The sequence below is a fragment of the Rhinoraja longicauda genome, chromosome 41 (assembly GCF_053455715.1).
Source record: "Rhinoraja longicauda isolate Sanriku21f chromosome 41, sRhiLon1.1, whole genome shotgun sequence".
In the NCBI taxonomy this organism is placed as follows: Eukaryota; Metazoa; Chordata; class Chondrichthyes; order Rajiformes; family Arhynchobatidae; genus Rhinoraja; species Rhinoraja longicauda.
This window is the reverse complement of record NC_135993.1, coordinates 1,788,142-1,812,122: the sequence shown is the minus strand read 5'-3', so window position 1 is coordinate 1,812,122 and position 23,981 is coordinate 1,788,142. Positions and strand designations below refer to the sequence as shown.

At 43.0% G+C, this 23,981-nt stretch overlaps 1 protein-coding gene across 5 annotated transcripts in view; it reads left to right on the top strand.

Moving 5' to 3' along the window:
• The window catches only part of meiosin (meiosis initiator), a 52,300-nt gene that overhangs the window by 5,771 nt on the left and 22,548 nt on the right, over positions 1-23,981 (top strand). For 4 of the 5 annotated variants that reach the window (XM_078431038.1, XM_078431039.1, XM_078431041.1 and 1 more), the window contains exons 2-9: positions 3,649-3,726; positions 4,338-4,468; positions 8,264-8,354; positions 12,737-12,842; positions 13,732-13,890; positions 15,483-15,716; positions 17,302-17,413; positions 19,908-19,999. In XM_078431038.1, the coding sequence (XP_078287164.1) occupies positions 3,676-3,726; positions 4,338-4,468; positions 8,264-8,354; positions 12,737-12,842; positions 13,732-13,890; positions 15,483-15,716; positions 17,302-17,413; positions 19,908-19,999 (976 nt within the window). In that variant the 5' untranslated portion in view covers positions 3,649-3,675. The remainder of the gene's footprint in view (positions 1-3,648; positions 3,727-4,337; positions 4,469-8,263; positions 8,355-12,736; positions 12,843-13,731; positions 13,891-15,482; positions 15,717-17,301; positions 17,414-19,907; positions 20,000-23,981) is intronic. The other variant, XM_078431040.1, reaches the window with a different exon arrangement.

Sequence of the window (23,981 nt, the reverse complement as noted above, 5' to 3'; positions counted from 1 at the left end):
AGGAGAAGGGGCTAATAAGGCAGGAGAAGGGGCTAATAAGGCAGGAGAGGGGGCTAGTAAGGCAGGAGAGGGGGGCTAGTAGGGCAGGGGAGGGGCTGGTGAGGCAGGAGAGGGGGGGCTAGTAAGGCAGGAGAGGGGGGCTAGTAAGGCAGGCGGGGGGGCTTGGTGAGGTGGAAGGGGGAAGAATAATTTGACATGTAGTCTTTGTAAATGGAATATATTGGTCTATCCACAACAGATAATAGCTTTGTAATATGTAATGAAGCCATGACTTGCTCTTAACTGCTGGAAGTGTTCCATTGGGTTAAATTAGTAATGGAGGTCAACATGAGATTAACAGCTGGGGGGGGGGGGGGGAGGCACATAAAGCTGGAGTAACTCAGCAGGACAGGCAGCATCTCTGAGAGAAGGAATGGGTGATGTTTTGGGTTGAGATCCTTCTTCAGACTAACAGCTGGGGAGGTCAGGTTGGGATCTGTAGGTTTACAGATGCTTGTAAATTTGTTGAAATGTTCCTTAATATGCTCTTCCAAGAGTTGACTAATGAATGATATGGAGTCAGAAGAAGCACCTGACCTGAAATGTTCCCCACCCATGTCCTCCCCTCCAGACATGCTGAGTTACTCCAGCACTTTGTGTACTATGTAAGATGCCAGCATCTGCAGTTCTTTTTGTTTCCATGATATTGAGAGGTTGGGCAACCCATTGCTTGACACCTGCACTTCCCATTGATGTATTGGTTAGCCTTCACATGAAGAGGATGTTTTGACTAGTGGGAGAGTTGAGGACGAGAGATCATAGCCTCAGAATTAAAGGATGTTCCTTTACGAAGTAGACAAGCAGGGATTTCTTTAGTCAGAGGGTGGTGAATCTGTGGAATTCTTTGCCACAGAAGGCTGTGGAGGCCAAGTCAATGGATATTTTTAAAGCGGAGTTAAGATAGATTTTTGATTAGTATGGGTATCAGGGGTTATGGGGAGAAGGCAGGATAATGGGGTTAGTAGGGAGAGATAGATCAGCCAAGATTAAATAGTGGAGTAGACTTGATGGGTGAATGGCCTAATTCTACTATCACTTATGACCTTAAGGCAACTTCATTGTGATATTCATATTGGTATCTTCAAGGGGGAGGGTCTTGATCAGAAATGTCAATACCACAGAAGCTACCTAATCTGCTGAATTCTTCCAGCACTTTGTGTTTTGGTCAAGATTTCAACTTCTGCAGTTTTTTGTGTCTCGGTTGTGTCTGCCTTGATGCTTGTTGTGAGGAGTGTGGAACTCTGTGTGATGGCCCTGATTCTAGAATCTGTAGTTGGAAACAATCCGTGTGTAGACATCAGCTGGAATGCAACGGGTTGGATACATTACAGTACAATGGATTGGAATGTAGATACCTCTGGGGTGACTTGATTGAGATTTTTTAAGATAGTAACATATTGGAGAACCATTTTACTTAAATGGTCAAATGTCAAAGACTAGAGAGCATTGCTTTAAGGTGAGAGAGGCAAAGTTTAAAGGAGGTAGACAAAATGCTGGAGTAACTCTGGGACAGGCAGCATCTTTGGAGAGAAGGAATGGGTGATGTTTTGGGTCAAGACTTCAGACAAAAGAGATTACTTTATTCCTAAACTAAGAAGGCAACTGATAGAGATGTTAAAATAATTACAAGGCCAGCAAAGTAAGTGCTGCTGCCTCCCAGTGCCAGAGACCCAGGTTCGATCCTGCGCTATTTGTGTGGATTTTGCATAATCTCCCTGTGACCGTGTGGGTTTCCTCTAGTGTTCTCTGACATCCCAAAGACACTCTGGTTTGTAGATTAATTGGTCTCTGTAAATTCCCCCCTAGTGTGTCGGGAGTGGGTGAGAAAGTGGGATACTGTACATAAAAATTAGTGTGAATGTGTGATTAATAATTCTGTGCTGAAGGGCCTGTTTTCATGTTGTATCTAAAGGTAAATTACTCCCAAAATGTGCTGGGTAACTTTTATTTTTCATAATGGAACAATCTAAAACTCGAGCCCGTAGGTTTAGGATAAGAGGTTTGAAGGGGAACTGAGAAAGCACTTTGTCAACTAGAGGAGTGTTTTAAAGCTATAAAATGATCAATTCTTGAGCGGCCAAGTCAATCACCCGATCTGAACCCAATTGAGCATGCCTTTTATATGCTGAAGAGAAAACTGAAGGGTACGAGCCCCCAAAACAAGCATAAGCTAAAGATGGCTGCATCACCAGAGAAGACACCCAGCAACTGGTGATGTGCATGAATTGCAGACTTCAAGCAGTCATTGCATTGCAAAGGATATGCAACAAAATACTAAACATGACTACTTTCATTTACATGACGTTGCTGTGTCCCATACATTATGGTGCACTGAAATGGGAGGACTATGAATAAACTGTAATTTCTACAAAGTGAAACCAAAATGTATAAAAATAAAATGCCCTTTATTAAAATCTGATAATGTGCACTTTAACCACATGTTAAACCACTATTACAAATTTCATTGTGGAGTACAGAGGCAAGTAAATAAATGATGGGTCTTTGTCCCAAACATTATGGAAGGCACTGTCAGTTTATTATTGTCACATACAGTGAAAGGCTTTGTTTTGTATGATTTTAGACCAGATGTACCATAGACAGTTACAATCAGTTCAAACTTGAGTACAATAGAGCAAAGGGGAAGATACAGAGTGCAGTATATAATTTTCAGCATTGTAGTGTAGACACAGCCCAATGCCTGCAATGAAGTGGTTGGAAAATTGGGATTGTACTCCAACTTATGGAAAGACTGTTTAGAAGTCTGATAACAGAGGGAAATATGCTGTTTCTGAGTCTGATGGTCCGTGCTTTCAACCTTTTGTATCTTCTGCCAGATGGGAGCAGAGATAATGACCCACGGTGTGGGAAAGGCGTTTGATTATGTTGGCTGCTTTCGTGAGGCAACATGTGATGTAGATGGAGTCAATGGTGGGGAGTCCGATCTGTGTGATGGACTGTGCTGCATCCACAACTCTGCAGTTCCTTGAGCAAAGCTGTTCCTGAACCAAACTGTGATGCAACCCAATAGTATGCCTTCTGTGGTGCATCTGTAGAAGTTGGAAAGAGTCATCGGAGAAAGCTGAATTTCCTTAGTCTCCTGAGGAATAGAGATATTTCAGTGGCTTCTCTTCCTTATAATATAAAATGAATCCTTGCATATCATAAAATGTTTTTGAATTTTGGAAGATTAAAGCACCTGATGGTCCGTGCTTTCAACCTTTTGTATCTTCTGCCAGATGGGAACAAAGATAATGACCCACAGTGTGGGAAAGGCATTTGATTATGTTGGCTTGGAAATATAACTGAGGTGAAGACAGTATCGCACAATGGCTATGATGTGTTGGTGGTGAGGGAAGTAATGTGATGTAAATCAACTTGCCTTGATTTTCCTTAATGGTATTAAACTTCTTGAACAGTGTTGGGCTTGCACTTGTCCGGAGATGTCGTCTTGGCTGGGTAACTGTACCACAATTGAACAGCAGAGCAGACTCCAGGAGTTGCTGAGCCAACACCCAAGGATGAGTTGACCCATGTTTTAAACTGGTGACTAAATGCATGGAAAGCAAAGTAAACAGAGAAGGAGGAATTAACTTTGTTTTATCCTTACAGGATCTTTAATGAGAGAGAAAGAAAGGAATGCTTTTGAGTATAATGTCCTCCTTAATTCAAGTTAAACATGAAGTGGAGGTAAGTGCACTCTAGCTGCTCTCCCTTAAATAATTATATTCAAATTAAGAGTCATAAAATTGTCACCTACTCCCAACCTGGATGCTTTCAATCAAAACCTTTGCTATACAGATCCGATTGTGAGATAGAAGAGGCATGATCTCAAAAGTCAGTGAGTTAATTGGCCTGCCACACTGCCATTCTGGGGTGGTGTGTGCGCCCAGACTACTTCAACTTTTTTAAGGAAAGCAATCCTTGTGGATATTTCTCAGATATACAGATTTGTGGAACTTGCATTCTTTAATGGGATGTGTGCATTGAAAACTAGGCCAGTCCTTGCACTTTACCCACAGTTGCCCTTGAGAAGGTAGTGGTGAGGTGCTTGTTTCAACATCTACAATCCAAACTTGAGGCCTGTCTGGTTTACATGACTTTTACCTGTAAAGCCATGGCCTCTCATTTGGCGGTCTTAAAAGCTTTATGCTGTTCGCCAGCATCATCATTTATTTGTATTCCTTCCCCTAAGAGGCTTCTCTCTATTAGTGCCAGCTATCAGTGGATCTTAAAACTATGATAAGCACTTTTATTATTGCTATTTCTAAAGAACTATTTTGTTTCCTATCTTGCTGCAGGATTGGAATTTTGAGCAAAATGTGGAGATCCCATCAAGGAGAGATATTCTGACTATGAATTATAAAGAACTTTTAACTCCAGACAGCCAGAAAATTAAACTATCTCCACTGCAACATCGTCGAAAGCAAAGGTAAAACATTTAAACAGAAACTTGCTGTGAAAATGACCTGTTTATTAATGTGAGTACCAACAAGCAAAATATGGTATGGAGGATTTGCTCTGTGAACTGCAGTTTGCCTCAAAATTTGGGATGACAATTGTAATGGCAACTTCCAGATTTTTCCAATAAATTATTTTCTAATTGCCATTACTACACAGGGAGTTGGAGTGATCTTACGCAAGCCTCAACAGAACAGATCTTCCAGTCGTTTTTTCCAGTTTAATTAGTTGTTTATTGAAGTAGTTGTACAAACAAGTAGATGAACGTATCAGGCTTTGCTTATTTCACATACAAGTCTTAGCTGGCTGCTCTGTCCCTGGTCTTGTCCTAGGTCTCAGGTCTCAGGTCTTTCCAGTCGATGGTCTGTCCAGGACTGGTAAGAACTGTATACTCCTAGTCCCTTATGCCCATATACCCTGTTCATCTAATGACCGCCCCCGTGTCCAAAATAATATGGCATGATATATCTAGACAAAATAATATAATATGCCAACAGGAGCTAGTCTAAACATAAATGGCTCCTACAAGAATAAAAACAACTTCCATGTGTAGGTCTATAGTAATAGAAAAGCAAAAACTTGCAGAAGCTGAAAATCTGAAGTAAAAAACATAAAATTTTGAGCAGGTAAGGACCACTAGCCATCTGGGACTTGGTAAATGACTAGTCCAACAATGTAACTCCTTAACATCCTGTTTTTTTAATATTAATCGCCAACAATTATTTTACTTGTGGAATCGGACTCCATACATTAATAGTTCTGATTCTGGGCTGAAGAACTTCCATATTTCCTTATTCATATTTCCTTACGACATCGAAAGAAGCCATTTGGTCCATTTCCTCATTAACTTTTCTTATATTTCACTGGTAATCAATTACAATTAATAAGCTAGAAGGGGACTTTAATTATTGGAAATAATTTTCTGCAACATTATCAAATGTGGTACATTCTTCTGTGGTAAGTTTAATGGAAATACAAATATAGATATTACATGAAACTCACAAAGAGCTGAGAGGGAAGACAACATTTTCTCAAAGCTAATGTAGTGTTGCTGAAAACAAAGCAACATTCATCTACAATTATTGCCATACAACATCTAAAAGTCATATGAAGGTACAGAGCTTTTCCAGCAACTTACAAGATAAAAATATAGAATAATGTCGACATGCCTATGGCATTATCACACACACATGGTGGAGTTTGTCACTATTACATAAAAAGTGCCAAGGTGCATTCCATTGAGCTTAAAGGTCACCTTTTCAAAATGTTGGTAGACCCAAGCTCTCCCAAGAGGTTGCTTGTCAGTTAGGGAGGGTACCACAATGGTAAAAGTGATTGGGATTTTGATCAGTAGAGAATGCATAATTGGGCTTCAAGAGAGAACTAATTTCTCTGCAAAGGTGCATACCAAAAGAATTTTGGTAACCTTTAGCCTGGAGAACTGTGTTGGGACTCCAAAAGTGATTTCAGTGTCTCTACTGTAAACTTCTAGCCTGAAAGTGACTGCAGATGAGAGAAATTGAGAGTCCTCCGAAAGACATTGCCCGACTAGGTTTTTTTGTCATGCTGTTTATCAGTTTTAAAATAAACACAAAAGGCAGTGGAACAAAGACTATATTTAAACTGCAATGATCTTTGTCTGGTCATTATGGCCACTGGAGTCCATGGAATAGCTTTCTGTATGGTGTAATGATCGCATTTAGGAAGCTGATGCTGCCTTTTGTTAGGATATGAGAGTCAGCATTGAACAGTATTTCTGTGTGTAGCATTTACAGGGCAGTCCAACTTTAACTGTTTGAGGTTATTGAGTACATTAAAGTAATGTGTCCACCTTACAATCATTAATGTTGCATAACCTCCCCAATGAAGATATATACATTTAGTGTGACTGCAAGTATTGTTCAATTGGGATAATTCTGCAAAGAGTTGACAATAATGGGCGGCACGGTGGCGCAGCGGTAGAGTTGCTGCCTTGCAGCGAATGCAGCGCCAGAGACACGGGTTCAATCCCGACTACGGGCGCTGTCTGTACGGAGTTTGTACGTTCTCCCCGTGACCTGCGTGGGTTTTCTCCGAGATCTTCGGTTTCCTCCCACACTCCAAAGACGTGAGGGTTTGTAGGTTAATTGGCTTGGTAAATGTACAAAATTGTCCCTAGTGGGTGTAGGATAGTGTTGATGTGATCATGGCTGATCATCCACAATCAGTACCCCGTTCCATACCCCCTGACTCCGCTATCTTTAAGAGCACTATCTAAGGCAGAGCTGCTGCCGGGTTCAATCCTGACCTCGAGTACTGTCTCTGTGGAGTTTGCACCTTCTCCCTGGGACTGGGTGTGTTTCCTTCGGGTGTTCCGGTTTTCTCCCACCTCCCGAGGATGCGCAGATTTGAAGGTTGATTGGCCTCTGTGAATTGCCCCTGGAGTGTAGGGAGTGGATGTGATGGTGAGATAACAAAGAACTAGTGTGAATGGGTGATCGATGGTCGGTGTGGACTTGGTGCACCAAAGGGCCTGTTTCCATACAGAATGTTTCAATCATTTGCTGTACAAATGTAAATCTCTGAATTGAAAATGATTGCTGCGCTTGGCCAATAGATGGTGCTCCAAGGTCTCAAACAGACCAACTCAAATGGGCACAATAACTAACAGTCCAATTTGAATGATTATTATTTTGCGGAATGAAGAACTATAACTGCTTTTTAAGCTCGTTTTAAGTTCTCTTCCCTGTTCTAGCAGCACATCAGTGGAGGGGTCAAATTTTCTGTCAATATGGAGTTTCCCCCAAGGGGCCTATTGAGTTAATATTGCCCTCTGTGAATTTCCCATACATGCCTTCCAGCGAGGATTCTCACCCATCAGCACCTAATGGACAGTTACCATACCCCACGGGTTTCCAGTATGTCATCCCTGTGGCTGGCATTCAGTTACTTGTGCTGCCTGGATTGGAGGGTATTAGCTTTAAGGAGAGCATAGACACAAAATGCTGGAGTAACTCAGCGGGACAGGCAGCATCTCTGGAGAGAAGGGATGGGTGAGGTTGGCTATCAGGGGAGGTTGAACAAACTTGGATTGTTTCCTCATGAGCATCAGAGATTGAGGGAAGATCTGATGGGTTTATAACATTATGAGAGGCATTGTTAGGCTATTCAGTCAGATCCTTCTTTCCAGGTTGAAAATGTCAAAATCTAGAGGGCATTGGGTTAAGATGAGAGGGTTGAAGTTTAAAGAAGATGTGTGGGGCAATTTCTTTTTACATAGAGAATGGTGAGTGTCTGGAAAGTGTTGCCTGGGGTGGCAGTGTGGCAGATGCGATAGTGGCATTTAAGAGCCTTTTGGATAGGTACGTGGATATGAAGAAATGGAGGGATATGCAACATGTGCAGGCAGAAGAGATTAGTTTAAACTGGCATCATATTTACCATGGACATTGTGGACCAAAGGGCTTGTTCCTAGAGTACTTTTCTTCGGTACTTCTCCCATCCCTTGCTCTCATTCCCTTCTAATTTATTTCTCCCTCCCGGCTTTCAGTGACTTTTTCATTCACTAGCAGTTTTTCTCCCTCCCTCCCTCCCTCCCTCCCTCCCTCCCTCCCTCGCTCCCTCGCTCCCTCGCTCCCTCCCTCCCTCCCTCCCTCCCTCTTTATTTTCTACGTTCTTCTTTCACTCATTGATGCTTGTTCTATTTTTTTTTAACCACCCATCCCATTTTACTTCCCGCAGTTAACTCTCAGTGCTCTCAGGAAGATATTATGTGGTCTCTCCGCAGGGAGCAGTATCGCAGCAATGTGAACTCGCTGCGGGAGCTGGCTGCCATCTTGCCAGTGCCGCCACAGAAATGGGAAAAGCGTCTCACAAAGGTACAGGAACCAACCCCTTTTCCCCCACCCCACTTCCCCCCACCTGCTCGCTAAAGAAAACACAGCAAATTCTCACCCCCTCTCTAATCTTCCTGTCATCAGTGTAAGCTGTTCAGTAATATTTCGTCCTACACAAGGCTGAGCAAAGGGTGAAATTGCCTCTGGTCCTTGGTAATTAATCATGGAAGCAAAATGTGGACAGGTACAAAACAGAATTCAATAATCTCATTCATTGTTGGCCTTTATCTTGAGAGGGGTGATATAAAGTGTGGTGCAGTAATTCTGAAGTATGGTAGAGCTCGGGTAAGAGAGCATACACTGAATCTGAACTGCTTAGCTCTGGATATCACCCCTCCAGAAGGCTTTGGGAAAGTTGCAGCAGAGATTCACCACAATGACTGGTGATAAAAGGTTTAAATAATGAAGATAAGTCACATCAGGTAAGCTTGGATTCGTGGGGAACAGGAGATAAACCGATGATCTAATTGGGATGTTTAAGATGACTTTAGGTATTTATAATATAAGAAAATAACTGCAGATGCTGGTACAAATCGAAGGTATTTATTCACAAAATGCTGGAGTAACTCAGCAAGTTAGGCAGCATCTCGGGAGAGAAGGAATGGGCGACGTTTCGGGTCGAGACCCTTCTTCAGACTGAGGAAGACTAGGTATTTATAAAGTATATAAAGTTTCAGTTTGTGTTAACCCAAGCTCGACTCAAATGTTCCTTTCTTCCCATCGAGCCTTGTAGAACTAAGGCGAACAAATGCAATGAGGATGCAGATTAGTTCTAATTTAGTTGAATGAAATTGTTTAATGGTCTACTTGTTTTCCATTAATATTCATTGTTATAACATGATAAAATGCAGGGGAATACCTGGTTCATTGTACTTGTGCTGAGTACAAACTGGAGCTGGGTCATGTAGAGAATGGAGAATTGTATATGCCAGTGAGGGTTGTGTTAATGTAGAGGATGTCAGGGGTGTTATAGGGGACATCCAGTAGAACTGATCATATTGAGATCTCAGTGACACCATTTCCGCCATATTGGCCAAAATGTCGTCACTCTGGCATTTTAGCCAAATTAGCCAGTTTCAATAAAAACTAGACAGAATATCTTAACACAAATGTCAAGTCAAGTCAAGTCAAATTTATTTGTCACATACACATACTCGATGTGCAGTGAAATGAAAGTGGCAATGCCTGCGGGTTGTGCACAAGCTGGAGTAATTCAGCAGGACAGGCAGCATTTCTTGAGAGAAGAAATGGGTGATGTTTCGGGTCGAGACCCTTCTTCAGACTGAGATGGTGCCTGTCTTGCTGAGTTACTCCAGCATTTTGTGTCTATCTTTGGTTTAAACCAGCATCTGCAGTTCCTTCCTGCACATCTTAACACAATACATCCATTCTGTTTGACATTGTGTATTTCAGGAGTGCACTTGCTGCCAATGAGTAAGCAAAGAATGAAAACATATTCACCCATGCTCTCTCCATCATTCTGCTGGCAAACACTCGGATATATGTGTACACAGCATGAGTATTGAGATCACACGCACAGGCATCCATTACTCACTTCATATTCATGAATCACAAATGGATATAGTCACATTAGCGAACCCAATAAGCCACAAGTGGTCAGAGGGTGATGCTTGGATAGTATTCACAATCTTTTCGTCTTTATGTCCTTAATGGAAATTCAGCCCACAGCAAAGGAACGGAAGTATTCTCTGTCTCGATTATATGCAATGTGGTTAAGATCGGTGTACAACACAAATCACCCCCTAGTTTGATGCTGAATGACATTTCACTCAGTGACAAGTAGGAAATAAATATAAATGTTGCCATGCTTTTCTGAGCTTTGGGCAGTGGAATGGCAAAAAAGCACCTGGCAGCGTTCTACCTAACTTTAAGGGACAGTGTGCAAACAGCACAAAATTTAGGGTTGTCAAAATTCCAAAGCCAAAAATGAGGATGGGAGCAGGATAAATATCACCACCCTCTCTTATGACATTGCTGTTTCTGCACATCAGCCACAACACATCAGAGCAAATAGAAACAGGAACTTGGCAATAGTGTATCTATCTCTAGTTGGGGAATTAATGGACATCCTGTTGTCAGTTCCCTTCTGTGTTGACCCGATCTCCACCCATAATGTGCCTACCCCTTATCAAATGTTGTGTATTATCAGCATTTTCAGTTCTTATTTCAGCTTTCTGCATTCTTAGTAACAGAATGGAAGTGCTGTAGCTGTTAAAGGGAGTGTTGTAGCTGTTGAATACATTAAGTTGCCACCCCATTTCCAACAATATCTTACGAAAAGCATTCGGCCCCTCTTGCTTCAAGCCCCCAAGCAGAGAAATCAGAATTCAACCAGTGAGTTCATATCAGAATAAAAGGACATTCCTTTAGGAAGATGAGGAGGAATTTATTTAGTCGGAGGGTAGTGAATCTGTGGAATTCATTGCCACAGAACACTGTGGAGGATATTTCTAAGGTAGAATTAGATAGATTCTTGATTATAGACAATAGGTGCAGGAGTAGGCCATTCGGCCCTTCGAGCCAGCACCGCCATTCAATGTGATCATGGCTGATCATTCTCAATCAGTACCCCGTTCCTGCCTTCTCCCCATTCCCCCTGACTCCGCTATCCTTAAGAGCTCTATCTAGCTCTCTCTTGAATGCATTCAGAGAATTGGCCTCCACTGCCTTCTAAATGGCCTTCCCCTTATTCTTAAACTGTGGCGGGTGTCAGGGGTTATGGGGACAAGGCAGGAGAATGGGGTTTGGAGCGAGAGATAGATCAGCCATGATTGAATGGTGGAGTAGACTTGATGGGTTGAATGGCCTAATTCTGCTCCTATCACTTATGTCCTTATGAAGCCCCATGCAGAGAAATCAGCATTCACCCCTTGACATTAAATGGCCAGCTAGTTGGAGGTGCTATCTTCCATGTGAGACATTGAGCCAAATTCTATCTATTGACAATCCCATAATGTAAGGAGATTGGACCACCATCCATAGAGTGATCGAGCTGTACAGAGTTGTTGGTCCACCATGCCCAGGCTGTCTATCATATCTCCAAGGGTCAACACCATGTCATGGTGCAGAATTGTGCGTGTGCTTAATATCCTCGGAGCTAAACTACCTGGAGCAATGTTCCTAACACGGTTACTCGTAGTTGGGATGTTGGGGTAAGGTTCCTGACAAGAGTGGCCCAAGTAGAAGACCTCGATGGTCAAACAAGCGGAGGATGGTGGCTGGCCAGTGGGTGGAGCACCTCCTCTGAGAAGGCAGAAGGAGAGATTCCCAACTGTCATGGAGTCCATGCCGTTGGACATGGGCTTGTCTCTGTCAAGGACCATGTGGTGGCTGTCCATGCACCAGTCTCCCAAGGTTAAAAGATGCTTACCTGGAGGGACATAAGAGGACGAACCCAACAATCAAGGACACAGAGATCCCTAACTTTTTATGTCTTGGTCATGCAAGAACTTATCTGGATCCTTGTGAAATGTTGAGAGAGTATCAGGTTCTACCACCTCAGGCAGCACATTCCCGACTCCAACTACCTTTATGCATATGTGGAATAAAAAAGAGAAAAGTCCCTCTCAGATCCCCTGTAAACTTCTTGCCTCTCGCCTTATGCTTAAGCTGTCTAGACACCCCCACCGTTGGCAATTTATTCTTACGATTCATCCTATCATAATTGTATCAACCTTTAATGGGCTACCATTCAGCCTCCTACACTCCAGCCTATCAAGTGTTCAACAGAATGCAGATTCATCAGCCATACCTCATTACTGTTTGTGGAATCTTTAGTTGTGCAACTGGAATTACACTTCAGAAATATTTCATTGGCTGTGAATTAACCTAGAACAGTATGGCACAGGAACAGGCCCTTTGGCCCACAATGTCTCTGCTGATCATGATGCCAAGTTAAAGGAATTTCGTCTGCCTGCACGTGATCCATTTCCCTCCCTTCCCTGCACATCCACGTGCCTGTCTAAATGTCTCTTGAATGCCACTGTTGTAACTGCTCCACCACCACCCCTGACAGCACATTCGAGGCCCCCACCAACCTCTGTGTGGGGAAAAATAACCTTGCCCTTCACATTTCCTTTAAACTTTGCCCCTCTCGCCTGAAAGCTATTTCCTCTAGTCTTTGACATTTCCACCCTGGAAAAAAGGTTCTAACTGTTTATCTTATCTATGCGTCTCATAATTTTACGTGCTTCCATGAGGTCTCCCCTCTACCTCCAGTGTTTCAGAGAGAACAATCCAAGTTTGTTCAATCTCTCCTTGTAGCTAATACCCCTAATTGTATGACAAAGTTTTGTAGAGTTTCTGAAGTATCGTGTCCATGTAAGTTCTCTTCTCTTTTGCAGAAGGAAGTTCTCAACCAGGTTTTGCGTTACATTACATTCCTTAACAGGCACATCAGCAATGCTAAATCCCTGCTAAAGAATCATTCTGTGGAGATAGATGAAAATGGTAAGGACTTGAAATTTCAACTGAAGTAGCACCTTTATGATCTTCAACTAAACCGCTGGTGACCTCAAACACCTGTGCTGTCACCTGTGCTCATGGCTTGGTGGTTAATATCCCTGTCTTGTTCCAGGCTCACGACTGTCTGCACATCAATAAATAGGGAAGGAGAATTCTGAGATTAAAAATCCCAAGGTGCCCTTAAGAATTTTGGTACTTGCATTGGCAATTTGGGATGCTCTTGATTTTTTGTTTAGATAAGGGACCATTTATTGTGCATTCCTCAACATCCTTGAATTGCTGCTTGAAAGATAAGGAAATATATCTCATCCCAGTGTGGGAAAAATCCAACTTTGGCTTCTGAGATCTGTTCTTTCAGTTAGAAATATTTAAGAATCTAATTGATTTCCTTTTCTTTGAATTAAGATCATAGTCCAAAATGTCCACCGGTCTCTGCACCCAACTTGCTGACAAGACTATTTTGTTGTTGATTCAAATTTCAACATGTAATGAGTACTGACCTTTTGTTCAGGTACATGGATTGGAAAGATTTAGAGACATTTGGGCCAAATGGGGGGTGGATGAGACTAGCTTAGAGAGGGCATCTTGGTCGAGTTGGGCTGAAGGGCCTGTTTCCGTGCTCTTGAGTCCAACGGTTAGTGAGCTGGGTGAGATGGTCTTTTTTTATCTCACAATATATTTGTAATTTTCTTTAATGATCTCATCTGTGCTTTAATTTCTTCCTTTCCAACCTCCTTCAGCCTAGTCACTTTTCTCCCTCTCCCTTCTTTTGAAGCATCTTGTGACATTTTTGCATGTGAAAGGTGCAATATAAATGCAAGTTTTTCACGTGATATTCCTTCAACCAATAACCGTGCTAAATTTTCCGTGATAGAATGCTGCTTAAATGGAGAGGAATCGACGAGTCCAGAGGAAACTGGACAGAGTAATACAGAAGAGATAAGCCCTCCTTCCTCATCCCCAAACTTCAAGAAAATGAGGCTGAGGAATATCTGCCCCAAACCTAGGAAAAAAAAATGGATGGAAAAAACAGGTGCGGAATCCTGGACAAAGGTTCAACTATAATAAACTCTGCTCATCAACATTAAAAAAACATTTGGACAGGTACATGGATAGGATAGGTTTAGATGGATATGAGCCAAACACATGGTGGTGCAGCGGTAGAGTTGTCATCTTACAACGCCAGAGAATCGGGTTTGACCCTGACTACGGGTGTTGTCTGTATGAAGTTTGTACAATCCCCCCGTGACCATGTGGGTTTTCTCCAGGTGCTCTGGTTTCCTCCCACATTCCAAAGACATATAGTTTCTAGGTTAATTGACTTAGGTAAATTGTCCCTAGTGTGTAAGCTAGTGCTAATGTATGGGGATTGCAGGTTGGTGCAGACTCGGTGGGCTGAAGGGCCTGTTTCCACACTGTATCTCTAAAATAAACAAAACTGAACTAAGCAAGTAGATGGAACTGCAGGTAGTGCAGATGAGGCATGTTGGTCAGTGTGGGCAAGTTGGGCGGAAGAGCCTGTTTCCATGCTGCATCTCTCTGACCCCCTACGAATCTAAATTAAAGGAGGTTAGTGATGTACTGTGGAAAGTTTTCTTCCTTTCATCCAACATCAGCATCAAACTCTCAAGATAGATGTAGATTAGCGGTAACTGCATTCACTCACTAAGGAGCTTTATTCCTTCTCTGATCTTTCCCGAACAGGCACAGCATAGGGCAGATAATGAATACAGCTCTGTCTATACTGTCCTGTCAGATACACCCAGGGCAGAGGTGGGTACTAAGGAAAGCTTATGTGGCATTATCCCATCACAAATTCTCAGTGCAAAACAGAAATGGTTAGACAAATAGTCAACCTTTATGTTCATGTGTCCCCAAAAACTTTAAGATAGACAGGAAAACTTAAGTTCCCTCGTCATCATCCCATAACGTTCTCTGGGTAAGGCAATGGATGGGTAAAAAACAGAGTAAAGCTTGCTCATTAAACACCCTCAGGATAGGTGGAAAATAAAGCTCTCAGTGTGCAGTGTAACTTTCAGTTTATCAAATGAATAAACACTGGAATTTAGAAGGATGAGAGGAGATCTTATCGAAACGTATAAGATAATTAAGGGGTTGGACACATTAGAGGCAGGAAACATGTTCCCAATGTTGGGGGAGTCCAGAGCAAGGGGCCACAGTTTAAGAATAAGGGATAGGCCATTTATAACTGAGATGAGGAAAAACTTTTTCAGTCAGAGAGTTGTGAATCTGTGGAATTCTCTGCCTCAGAAGGCAGTGGAGGCCAATTCTCTGAATGCATTCAAGAGAGAGCTAGATAGAGCTCTTAAGGATAGCGGAGTCAGGGGGTATGGGGAGAAGGCAGGAACGGGGTACTGATTGAGAATGATCAGCCATGATCACATTGAATGGCGGTGCTGGCTCGAAGGGCCGAATGGCCTCCTCCTGCACCTATTGTCTATTGTCTAAATCTTGTGATTGAAAGATTCAACTGACTCCTCTGCTCTGAGTGGCTAATTCAGAAAAAGGGGGCTTGCTCTTGTGTATTCAGGCCTCCTCAGAATCCGTGAGGAAAATAAAATGGATTTTAATTCACTTGATAATCACGCCTTCCTCTCACTGCAGAATGGAGACAGATGCTGAAATCACGCCGATGCCTTTACAGTGAGCCAGCCCACCCACAATCAGAGGTCCAGCACGAGGTTGATCTAATGTGGCAAGGAGCATCTCTAGATACTTCATCCTCCAGCTCCTGTTCACAGGACAACGCTGACAGGCCCCAAGGCCGTACTCTCTACCTTACTTTATTGGAGGTGGCTGATTCGAGAGAACCTGAAGGATCCAGCCTCGACAACTTGGGTAACTATTTGAAAGAGTTTTAGCCTCAATTGGAGAAGCTCTGGTCAACCATAGTCGTGACTTCTTATGTTGATGAAATAGCAGATGTTTCAGCAATTTAAAAAAGTACGTCCTGACAGGGGATTTCTTTGAAGGGTAATGGCTTTGGTTACGTGGGCAGGTTTAAAAGCTATATTGCATGCAAAGTTTCAGAAAAGGTGATTCAGAATCGAAGAAAGCAAAGGATGGAGATTGTATAGGAAGGATCTGCAGATGCTAGTTTACTCGAAAATAGACATAAAATGCTGGAGTAACAGGTGCCTGTCCTGCTGAGTTACTCTAGCATTTTGTGTCTATCTTCAGTGTAAATGAGCATCTGTAGTTCCTTCCTACACATTTCATCTGCTCCTCAAGGTATGCCTACTTTGATGAAGTTCTCCTCCTCTGAGATGCTGCCTGTCCCGCTGAGTTACTCCAGCAGTTTGTAAATATATAAAGGATTGAGATTGATCTGTTTATACCATTTGTATCTGTTGGCAATGTGGCAGGACTCACAGTGAACAGTTTCCTATACTACAGGGTAAACCAGCAAAGATCAAGTCAAACAACATCCATTTTACGAGTCTGCCAGGAGAATTAATGACTGACACTGCAGCAATATTTTCCAAAAGAAGCAGGATACCTTTCCCAGCAAAATTCAGTGATACATAATGCAAGGATAGATACACAGACCAAATTTCCATCATTGACTTGATCTACACTTGGCTCTTCCTTGGAAAGACAACCAACATAATCAAAGACTAGACACAAAATGCTGGAGTAACTCAGCGGGTCAGACAGCATCTCGAGAGAGAAGGAATGGTTGGCGTTTCGGGTCGAGACCCTTCTTCAGACGTCTGAAGAAGGGTCTTGACCCGAAACATCACCCATTCCTTCTCTCCAGAGATGCTGCCTAACCCGCTGAGTTACTCCAGCATTTTTTGTCTACCTTCGATTTAAAACAGCATCTGCAGTTTTTTTTCCCCTACATAATCAGACTTGTCCCACCCTGGTCATTCCTCCTTCTCTGTGCTCCCATCCAGCAGAAGTTTTAGAAGCCTGAAAGCATGCGCCAACAGATTTAAGAACAGCTTCTTCCTCTGTTATCAGGCTTCTGAACGGCCCTTGCATAAGCCAGGGTACTGTTCCAATGGACAATAGACAATAGGTGCAGGAGTTCCATTCATTTTTACCTCATTGTGGACATTGGTTTTTCCACATCAAGGTGGGGAGAATAGAAACAATGACCAAAGGCTTGGTTGAATTCAGAGGTTTTGAGGAGGAAAGAGAGGCATAGAGATGAGTAGAAAATATTCAAACTCTTAGTAGTGTTAAACCAACAAACCGTGTGATTCATTGGTTCAGGTGGATTGAAAAAAAAATTGAAATTATGTGATGTGTGTTTTTAGTTATATCCACACTGAACAAACTGTTTCTCTCCTTGGTACTTGTGCAAACTTGCTGAGTAGGAATGGGTGCAATATTTTGTTGTGTTACAATACTTGCACTTGTTTTGTGAAAGGAATGTGAATGAGAAGTTACTTGGGTTTTCCTGTCACATGTACAGGGAAGCACGAGATGCAAAATGGCACAAAATATTCTTCTGAAATCGAGGAGAGGAAGATGGATTTTAGCCATGATTCCAGCTTATACGACCCACCAGTCAGTCCGTATCCAAGGTAACCAGCAAGCATTAACTCTATATTTCTTTTCAATTAAATATGCTGATTCGCTTAGTCATAGAATACGGAAACACTTTGTTCCAAGTTGCCCACACCGACCAAGATGTCCCATCTACACGAGTCGCACCTGCCTGCACTTGGCCCAAATCCCTCTAAACCTGTCCTATCCATGTACCTGTCCAAATGTTTCTTAAATGTTGTGATTTATTCACAAAATGCTGGAGTAACTCAGCAGGTCAGGCAGCATCTTGGGAGAGAAGGAATGGGCGACGTTTCGGGTCGAGACCCTTCATCAGTCATCAATCGACCCGAAACATCGCCCATTCCTTCTCTCCCGAGATGCTGTCTAACCTGCTGAGTTACTCCAGCATTTTGTGAATAAATACCTTCGATTTGTACCAGCATCTGCAGTTATTTTCTTATACTTAAATTTTGTGATAGTACCTGCCTCAAATACCATCTCCAGCAGCTTGTTCCATACTATTAAATCTTTCCACCCTCACCTTAAGCCTCTGGATCTTGATTCCCCTACTCTAGGCAAGAGATTGTGCATCTACCCAATGTATTCTCCTCATGGTTTTGTACACATAATACTATTCAGTAAGCAGTATCTCACCTGCGCACCAAAATGATCATCTGCTTGCTGGCCTACATTGGCATCAAGTTTAAGATGCTCATCATTGTTTACAAATTCCTCCATGATTTGCCGGTAATCTACTGCAGCTCAGCTAGATTGCCGCACAACTTCAATCCTGGGCTGTGATATAATTGATTTTAATTGCTTTTTCATTAGTTCAATTGTGCATTTATAGTCACATATGCGAAGTGCTGATACACAATGAAATTATTTTCTTACAAACAGTCCAGTAGAGTATTGCCATACCTAAGCACATCCCCATTAGCACGTGTACAGTAATAGCCTACTGAATCCACATACAAGAGACGCCGTGCTTTGACTCTATTTTCAAAGTCCATTCCACGCTCTAGGTCTTACGAGCTCTAGGTCTTCTGAGCGGTGCCCGTTCCATGCCAGTCCCAAGCTGTAGTGGGCCTCCAGCCATCGCCTTCCTTGGACGTGGCGTCTCTCTCCTCACCCGTCCACCTTGGTTTCCCAAGAGTGCCTCCTGCAGCCAACCTTGAGGGTGCAGTAGACCAAACCCCAGTGCCCTCTCCTCTCCAACCAGCCTTGCTCCTGATCGCGTCCATCGTCTTCACTGGCTCCCTCCTCCCGGGTCTCTCTCTGGTCAATGTCTATACCCACTGCTGTCTGGCACCCAAGACCTGCACTTGCTTCGCTAAAACTCGCTAAATCTCTCACTTAATTTCATTTTTACACACACCTAAACCCTCCCCTCTTTCACCAAGCTTCTGTTGTCTGTTGCAGTGTTCCTGGGAACTATTCGTAACCTAAACAGTTCGCAGTTCAGAAATGTGGCTTTGAACCAAATTCCCTCTCAGAAAATGTCCGCCACACCACAGCAGCTGGCAAATCCATCCTGTAAAATCTCCCAAACACTTACTCATATGAGGTGTTCATAAATTGGGCGGGGGGGGGGGGGAACCGACATCAGATTTTGTTTGATAGTATTTCTGTCAAGTATTTAGGACATTCAACGCTGAAAGATTCTGTGCAAATTCTCATTATTGTAATAATTGTCCAAGGGCTGTTCACCCATCAGACCAGTGAAATGGCGCAATGCTGATACGTGCACAGAAGCTTTCGAGCCCAAGGGTTTAAATCTAATTACGCAGCACCTGTGCCTGCCATGACTGAGATTGTTCAATTCAGCCCAGACCTGAGTTTCAAACTGTGTCCGGCTGTGTGGTATTAGTCAGCTACCTCATTTACACAAACCTTCAATGTGACTGAAAGAGGACGTTGCTAGGACTCGAGGGCCTGAGCTCCAGGGAGAGGTTAGGCAGGCTAGGACTTCATTCCTTGGAGTGCAGGAGGATGAGGTGTATAAAGGTGTACAAGATCATGAGGGGAATAGACAAGGTAAATGCACAGAGTCTTTTACCCAGGGTAGGGGAATCAAGAACCAGAGCGCATAGTGGTAGCACATAGGTTTAAGGTGAGAGGGGAAGATTTAATAGGTACCTGAGGGGCAACTTTTCCACACAAAGGGAAGTGGCTATATGCATTGAAATGCCAGAGGAGGTTGTTGAGGCAGGTACTATCACAGGATTTAAAAGACATTTGGACAGCTACATGGATAGGAAAGGTTTAAAAGGATATGGGCCAAAGATAGGTAGGTGGGAGTAGTGTAGATGGGGTGTCTTGGTTGGCGTAAGCAAGTTGGGCCTGTTTTCATGCTGAATGACTCTAAGACTCTCTGTGATTCCATGACAAAGTGTGTTAATAGTAGATGAATCTCGTGTACACGAGGGGTGTTTATAGTGTTTGGATGTGCGGGCAAAGAAGGATGGCTGTATTGTAAAATCAAAAGATCTTAGCAATTCTGCCGTCTCACGTTTTGTTTTCTTGCAGTCTGAAAGATCAGAAGCTGGTTCACTACCTCTCATCCCACGATGAAGATGATGAAATAGACCGGAGTCCTTGGCTTCCGGAATACCCTCGAGGTGTGGAATATTCTTTCTTTCCTACTTTGTCCTCCATAATAAAAATAGCCATAATAAAAAAATATGTATAAGAAGGAACTGCAGATGCTGGTTTCATCCGAAGATAGACACAAAAAGCCTGAATAACTCAGCGGGACAGGCAGCATCTCTGGAGAGAAGGAATGTCTGAAGCAAAAAATACTAGAGGAACAAGATGGACCACTCTGTTGAAATCGCCTATACTGAAGTACGCAAAGGAGCGTAACGTCCGCCATTTTAGTAGGCAAAACCCGCCGTTCGTTTTGCCTCTCGCAGTGTAATCAGTGTTGTGGGGGAACAGTATGTGTGATGATACCATTAAAATGCAGAATATATCTCATCTATCAATTCACAGATTTTTGTTATTTTTCTTTTCAAATGTTTCTGCAAGTTTCTGCCTACTAAAATGGCGCCGTGACATACTACGGTTTTTAGGGTCGAGTGGTCTATCTTGCTCCTCTCGTATCTTTGGTCTGAAGGGTCTCGACCTGAAACGTCACCCATTCCTTCTCTCCAGAGATGCTGCCTGTCCCGCTGAGTTACTCCAGCTTTTTGTGTCTATCTTCACATTAAAAAGTACCTCTGCTTATCTGCTAGTTTTGATAATTGAATAATTTTATCAATGATTGGGTAGTTTGGTTGTCAATATTACTGTAAGTGAACTGATTTGGTGAAAATTTTGGGATACTGGAGATAATAAAGGAAAATGTTTTTTTTTAAATAGGTCAGTTCACATTGTGGCCAGAGCAACAGATTTAACCCTTTAATAAAATGTTCCTTTATAGACAATAGGTGCAGGAGGAGGCCATTCAGCCCTTCGAGCCAGCACCACCATTCAATGTGATCATGGCTGATCATTCTCAATCAGTACCCCGTTCCTGCCTTCTCCCCATACCCCCTGACTCCGCTATCCTTAGGGCTCTATCTAGCTCTCTCTTGAATGCATTCAGAGAATTGACCTCCACTGCCTTCTGAGGCAGAGAATTCCACAGATTTACAACTCTCTGACTGAAAAAGCTTTTCCTCATCTCCGTTCAAAATGGCCTATCCCTTATTCTTAAACCGTGGCCCCTGATTCTGGACTCCCCCAACATTGGGAACATGTTTCCTGCCTCTAACGTGTCCCCCCCCCTTAATAATCTTATGTTTCAATAAGATCCCCTCTCATCGTTCTAAATTCCAGTGTATACAACCCTAGTCGCTCCAGTCTTTCAACATATGACAGTCCCGCCATTCCGGAATTAACCTGGTTAAACCTACGCTGCATGCCCTCAATAGCAAGGATGTCCTTCCTCAAATTTGGAGACCAAAACTATAGAAGTATATAAAATGATGAGAGGCTTTAATAAGGTAGACAGTCGGAACCTTTTTTTTCCCAGAGCGGAAATATACAACACAAGAGGACATAACTATGAGGTTAGAGGGGGAAAGTTTAATGGAGATGTGTGGGACATGTTGCTTTACACAGAGTGGTGGGAGCCTGGAACGTATTGCCAGGGGTGGTGGAGGCAGATACGATAGTGGTGTTCAAGAGGCTTTTAGATAGCACATGGACGTTCAGGGAATAGAGGGAAATGGATCATGTCCAGGCAGATTGGCTCAGTTTAAGATGACATCGCTGGAATTTGGAAGATTGAGGGGGGATCTTATAGAAATTTACAAAATTCTTAAGGGGTTGGACAGGCTAGATGCAGGAAGATTGTTCCCGATGTTGGGGAAGTCCAGAACAAGGGGTCACAGTTTAAGGATAAGGGGGAAGTCTTTTAGGACCGAGATGAGAACGTTTTATTTCACACAGAGAGTGGTGAATCTGTGGAATTCTCTGCCGCAGAAGGTAGTTGAGGCCAGTTCATTGGCTATGTTTAAGAGGGAGTTAGATGTGGCCCTTGTGGCTAAAGGGATCATGGGGTATGGAGAGAAGGCAGGTACGGGATACTGAGTTGGATGATCAGCCATGATCATAATGAATGGCGGTGCAGGCTCGAAGGGCCGAATGGCCTACTCCTGCACCTAGTTTCTATGTTTCTATCACGTTCAGCACAAACATTGTGGGTCAAAGGGCACATTCCTGCATTGTACCGTACTGTTTTACCATCTATTGTGAACAGCTGGGAATCTAAATTGTTTCCCTGAGTCACAATGTATTCAGTGATACTTGTTCAACTAAGAACTGTCAGTGAGGTGATCTGTCATTCCTGTAGTACCCTCTTGCATCCTCACACAACGCTCCCATCCGTTCTGTCAGCAGCCAGTTACTTCACCTGAATCCTAGAAGCTTTACCCACTAACATTGTCCAACAAGGTGGCCTGCAATCAAACAAGGATTGACATTAAATGCCATCCCACCTAACCATGCCCACCCCTTGAAAAAAAATGAATAAACTTTACAAACGGCGACATCTGGAGAGGGCCATTTGTTGAATTTTTGTTTGAGCGATCGTCTAACATGCTTGTGTTTGTATTACAAGCACAGGTGTTGCTTGCCTGCAACCTGCACAATGCAGGCTGTAATGAATATTCTGATGTCCTTACTGCTGAAGCAAAGGCAGGTGGCAGTGGAATTTTAATCCCAACAGATGCAAAGTCTGCAACGTTGGATGGAGTAATGTGTTATATACAATAGGCAAAGTGCAAGTACAGTAAGTGCAGAATGCAGGAGGCAAAGTGACTCAGGAAGATTCTTGTGCCATATCACTGTTCGGCCATGTGCTCCATCTCTGTGGGGCATGTTGGGACATTCACGACATTAAAGGCACGGCTTAGAATTAGTTCATGTTTGGCAAAATGAAGACAATGTGATGAGGTAAATAGGGAAGTAGGGATGTTACGCTAGAAAAGCAGAATTAGCTGAAGGTATAAGATTATTAAGGGGTTGGACACGTTAGAGGCAGGAAACATGTTCCCAATGTTGGGGGAGTCCAGAACAAGGGGCCACAGTTTAAGAATAAGGTGTAGGCCATTTAGAACTGAGATGAGGAAAAAAAGAATTCAGTCAGAGTTGTAAATCTGTGGAATTCTCTGCCTCAGAAGGCAGTGGAGGCCAATTCTCTGAATACATTCAAGAGAGAGCTAGATAGAGCTCTTAAGGATAGCGGAGTCAGGGGGTATGGGGAGAAGGCAGGAACGGGGTAGTGATTGAGAATGATCAGCCACGATCACATTGAATGGCGGTGCTGGCTCGAAGGGCCGAATGGCCTCCTCCTGCACCTATTGTCTATTGTCTATTGTAATGTAATGCCTCATTCAAACCATCCTCTATACTGATACAAGAGGTGTTCACACCGTGCGATGAATGCAGGCACGTGTAACGTGACGGATACTGACCTATGAAGACGAATAACGAGGAAGAAGCTTTAGGAAGTTTAATTGGAACTTTAGGTTTAAAGGCTACATGTTTAAAATACAACTTCAGTTTTATAGGAAGTAATTGGTTAAGTTCTATTTTCTTTACATGGGATTTTTTAGGATGTTTTCAAACCTGTATTCCACGATGCAACCTATTTTCCCCAAAGCTTAGAGTGTCATGGATGCTACATCTGAGATGGGATGTTGGACCAAGCACCGACGTACCTGCATTTCCACAGCTCTTTTCTTACGCTCCAGATACAATAGACAATAGGTAGAGGAGGAGGCCATTTCGGACCTTCGAGCCAGCACCGCCATTCAATGTGATCATGGCTGATCATTCTCAATCAGTACCCCGTTCCTGCCTTCTCCCCATACCCCCTGACTCCGCTATCCTTAAGAGCTCTATCTAGCTCTCTCTTGAAAGCATTCAGAGAATTGGCCTCCACTGCCTTCTGAGGCAGAGAATTCCACTCTGAGGCAGAGAATACAACAAAACATTTGACACCCAGAGAACTGGTTTTGAAATGCATACACTCTTATAAAGCAGCAAATGCTGTAGCTAATTTCCAGCAGCAAGCCCCTACAAATAAGAATATGATGATGATGTTTTTTTTAG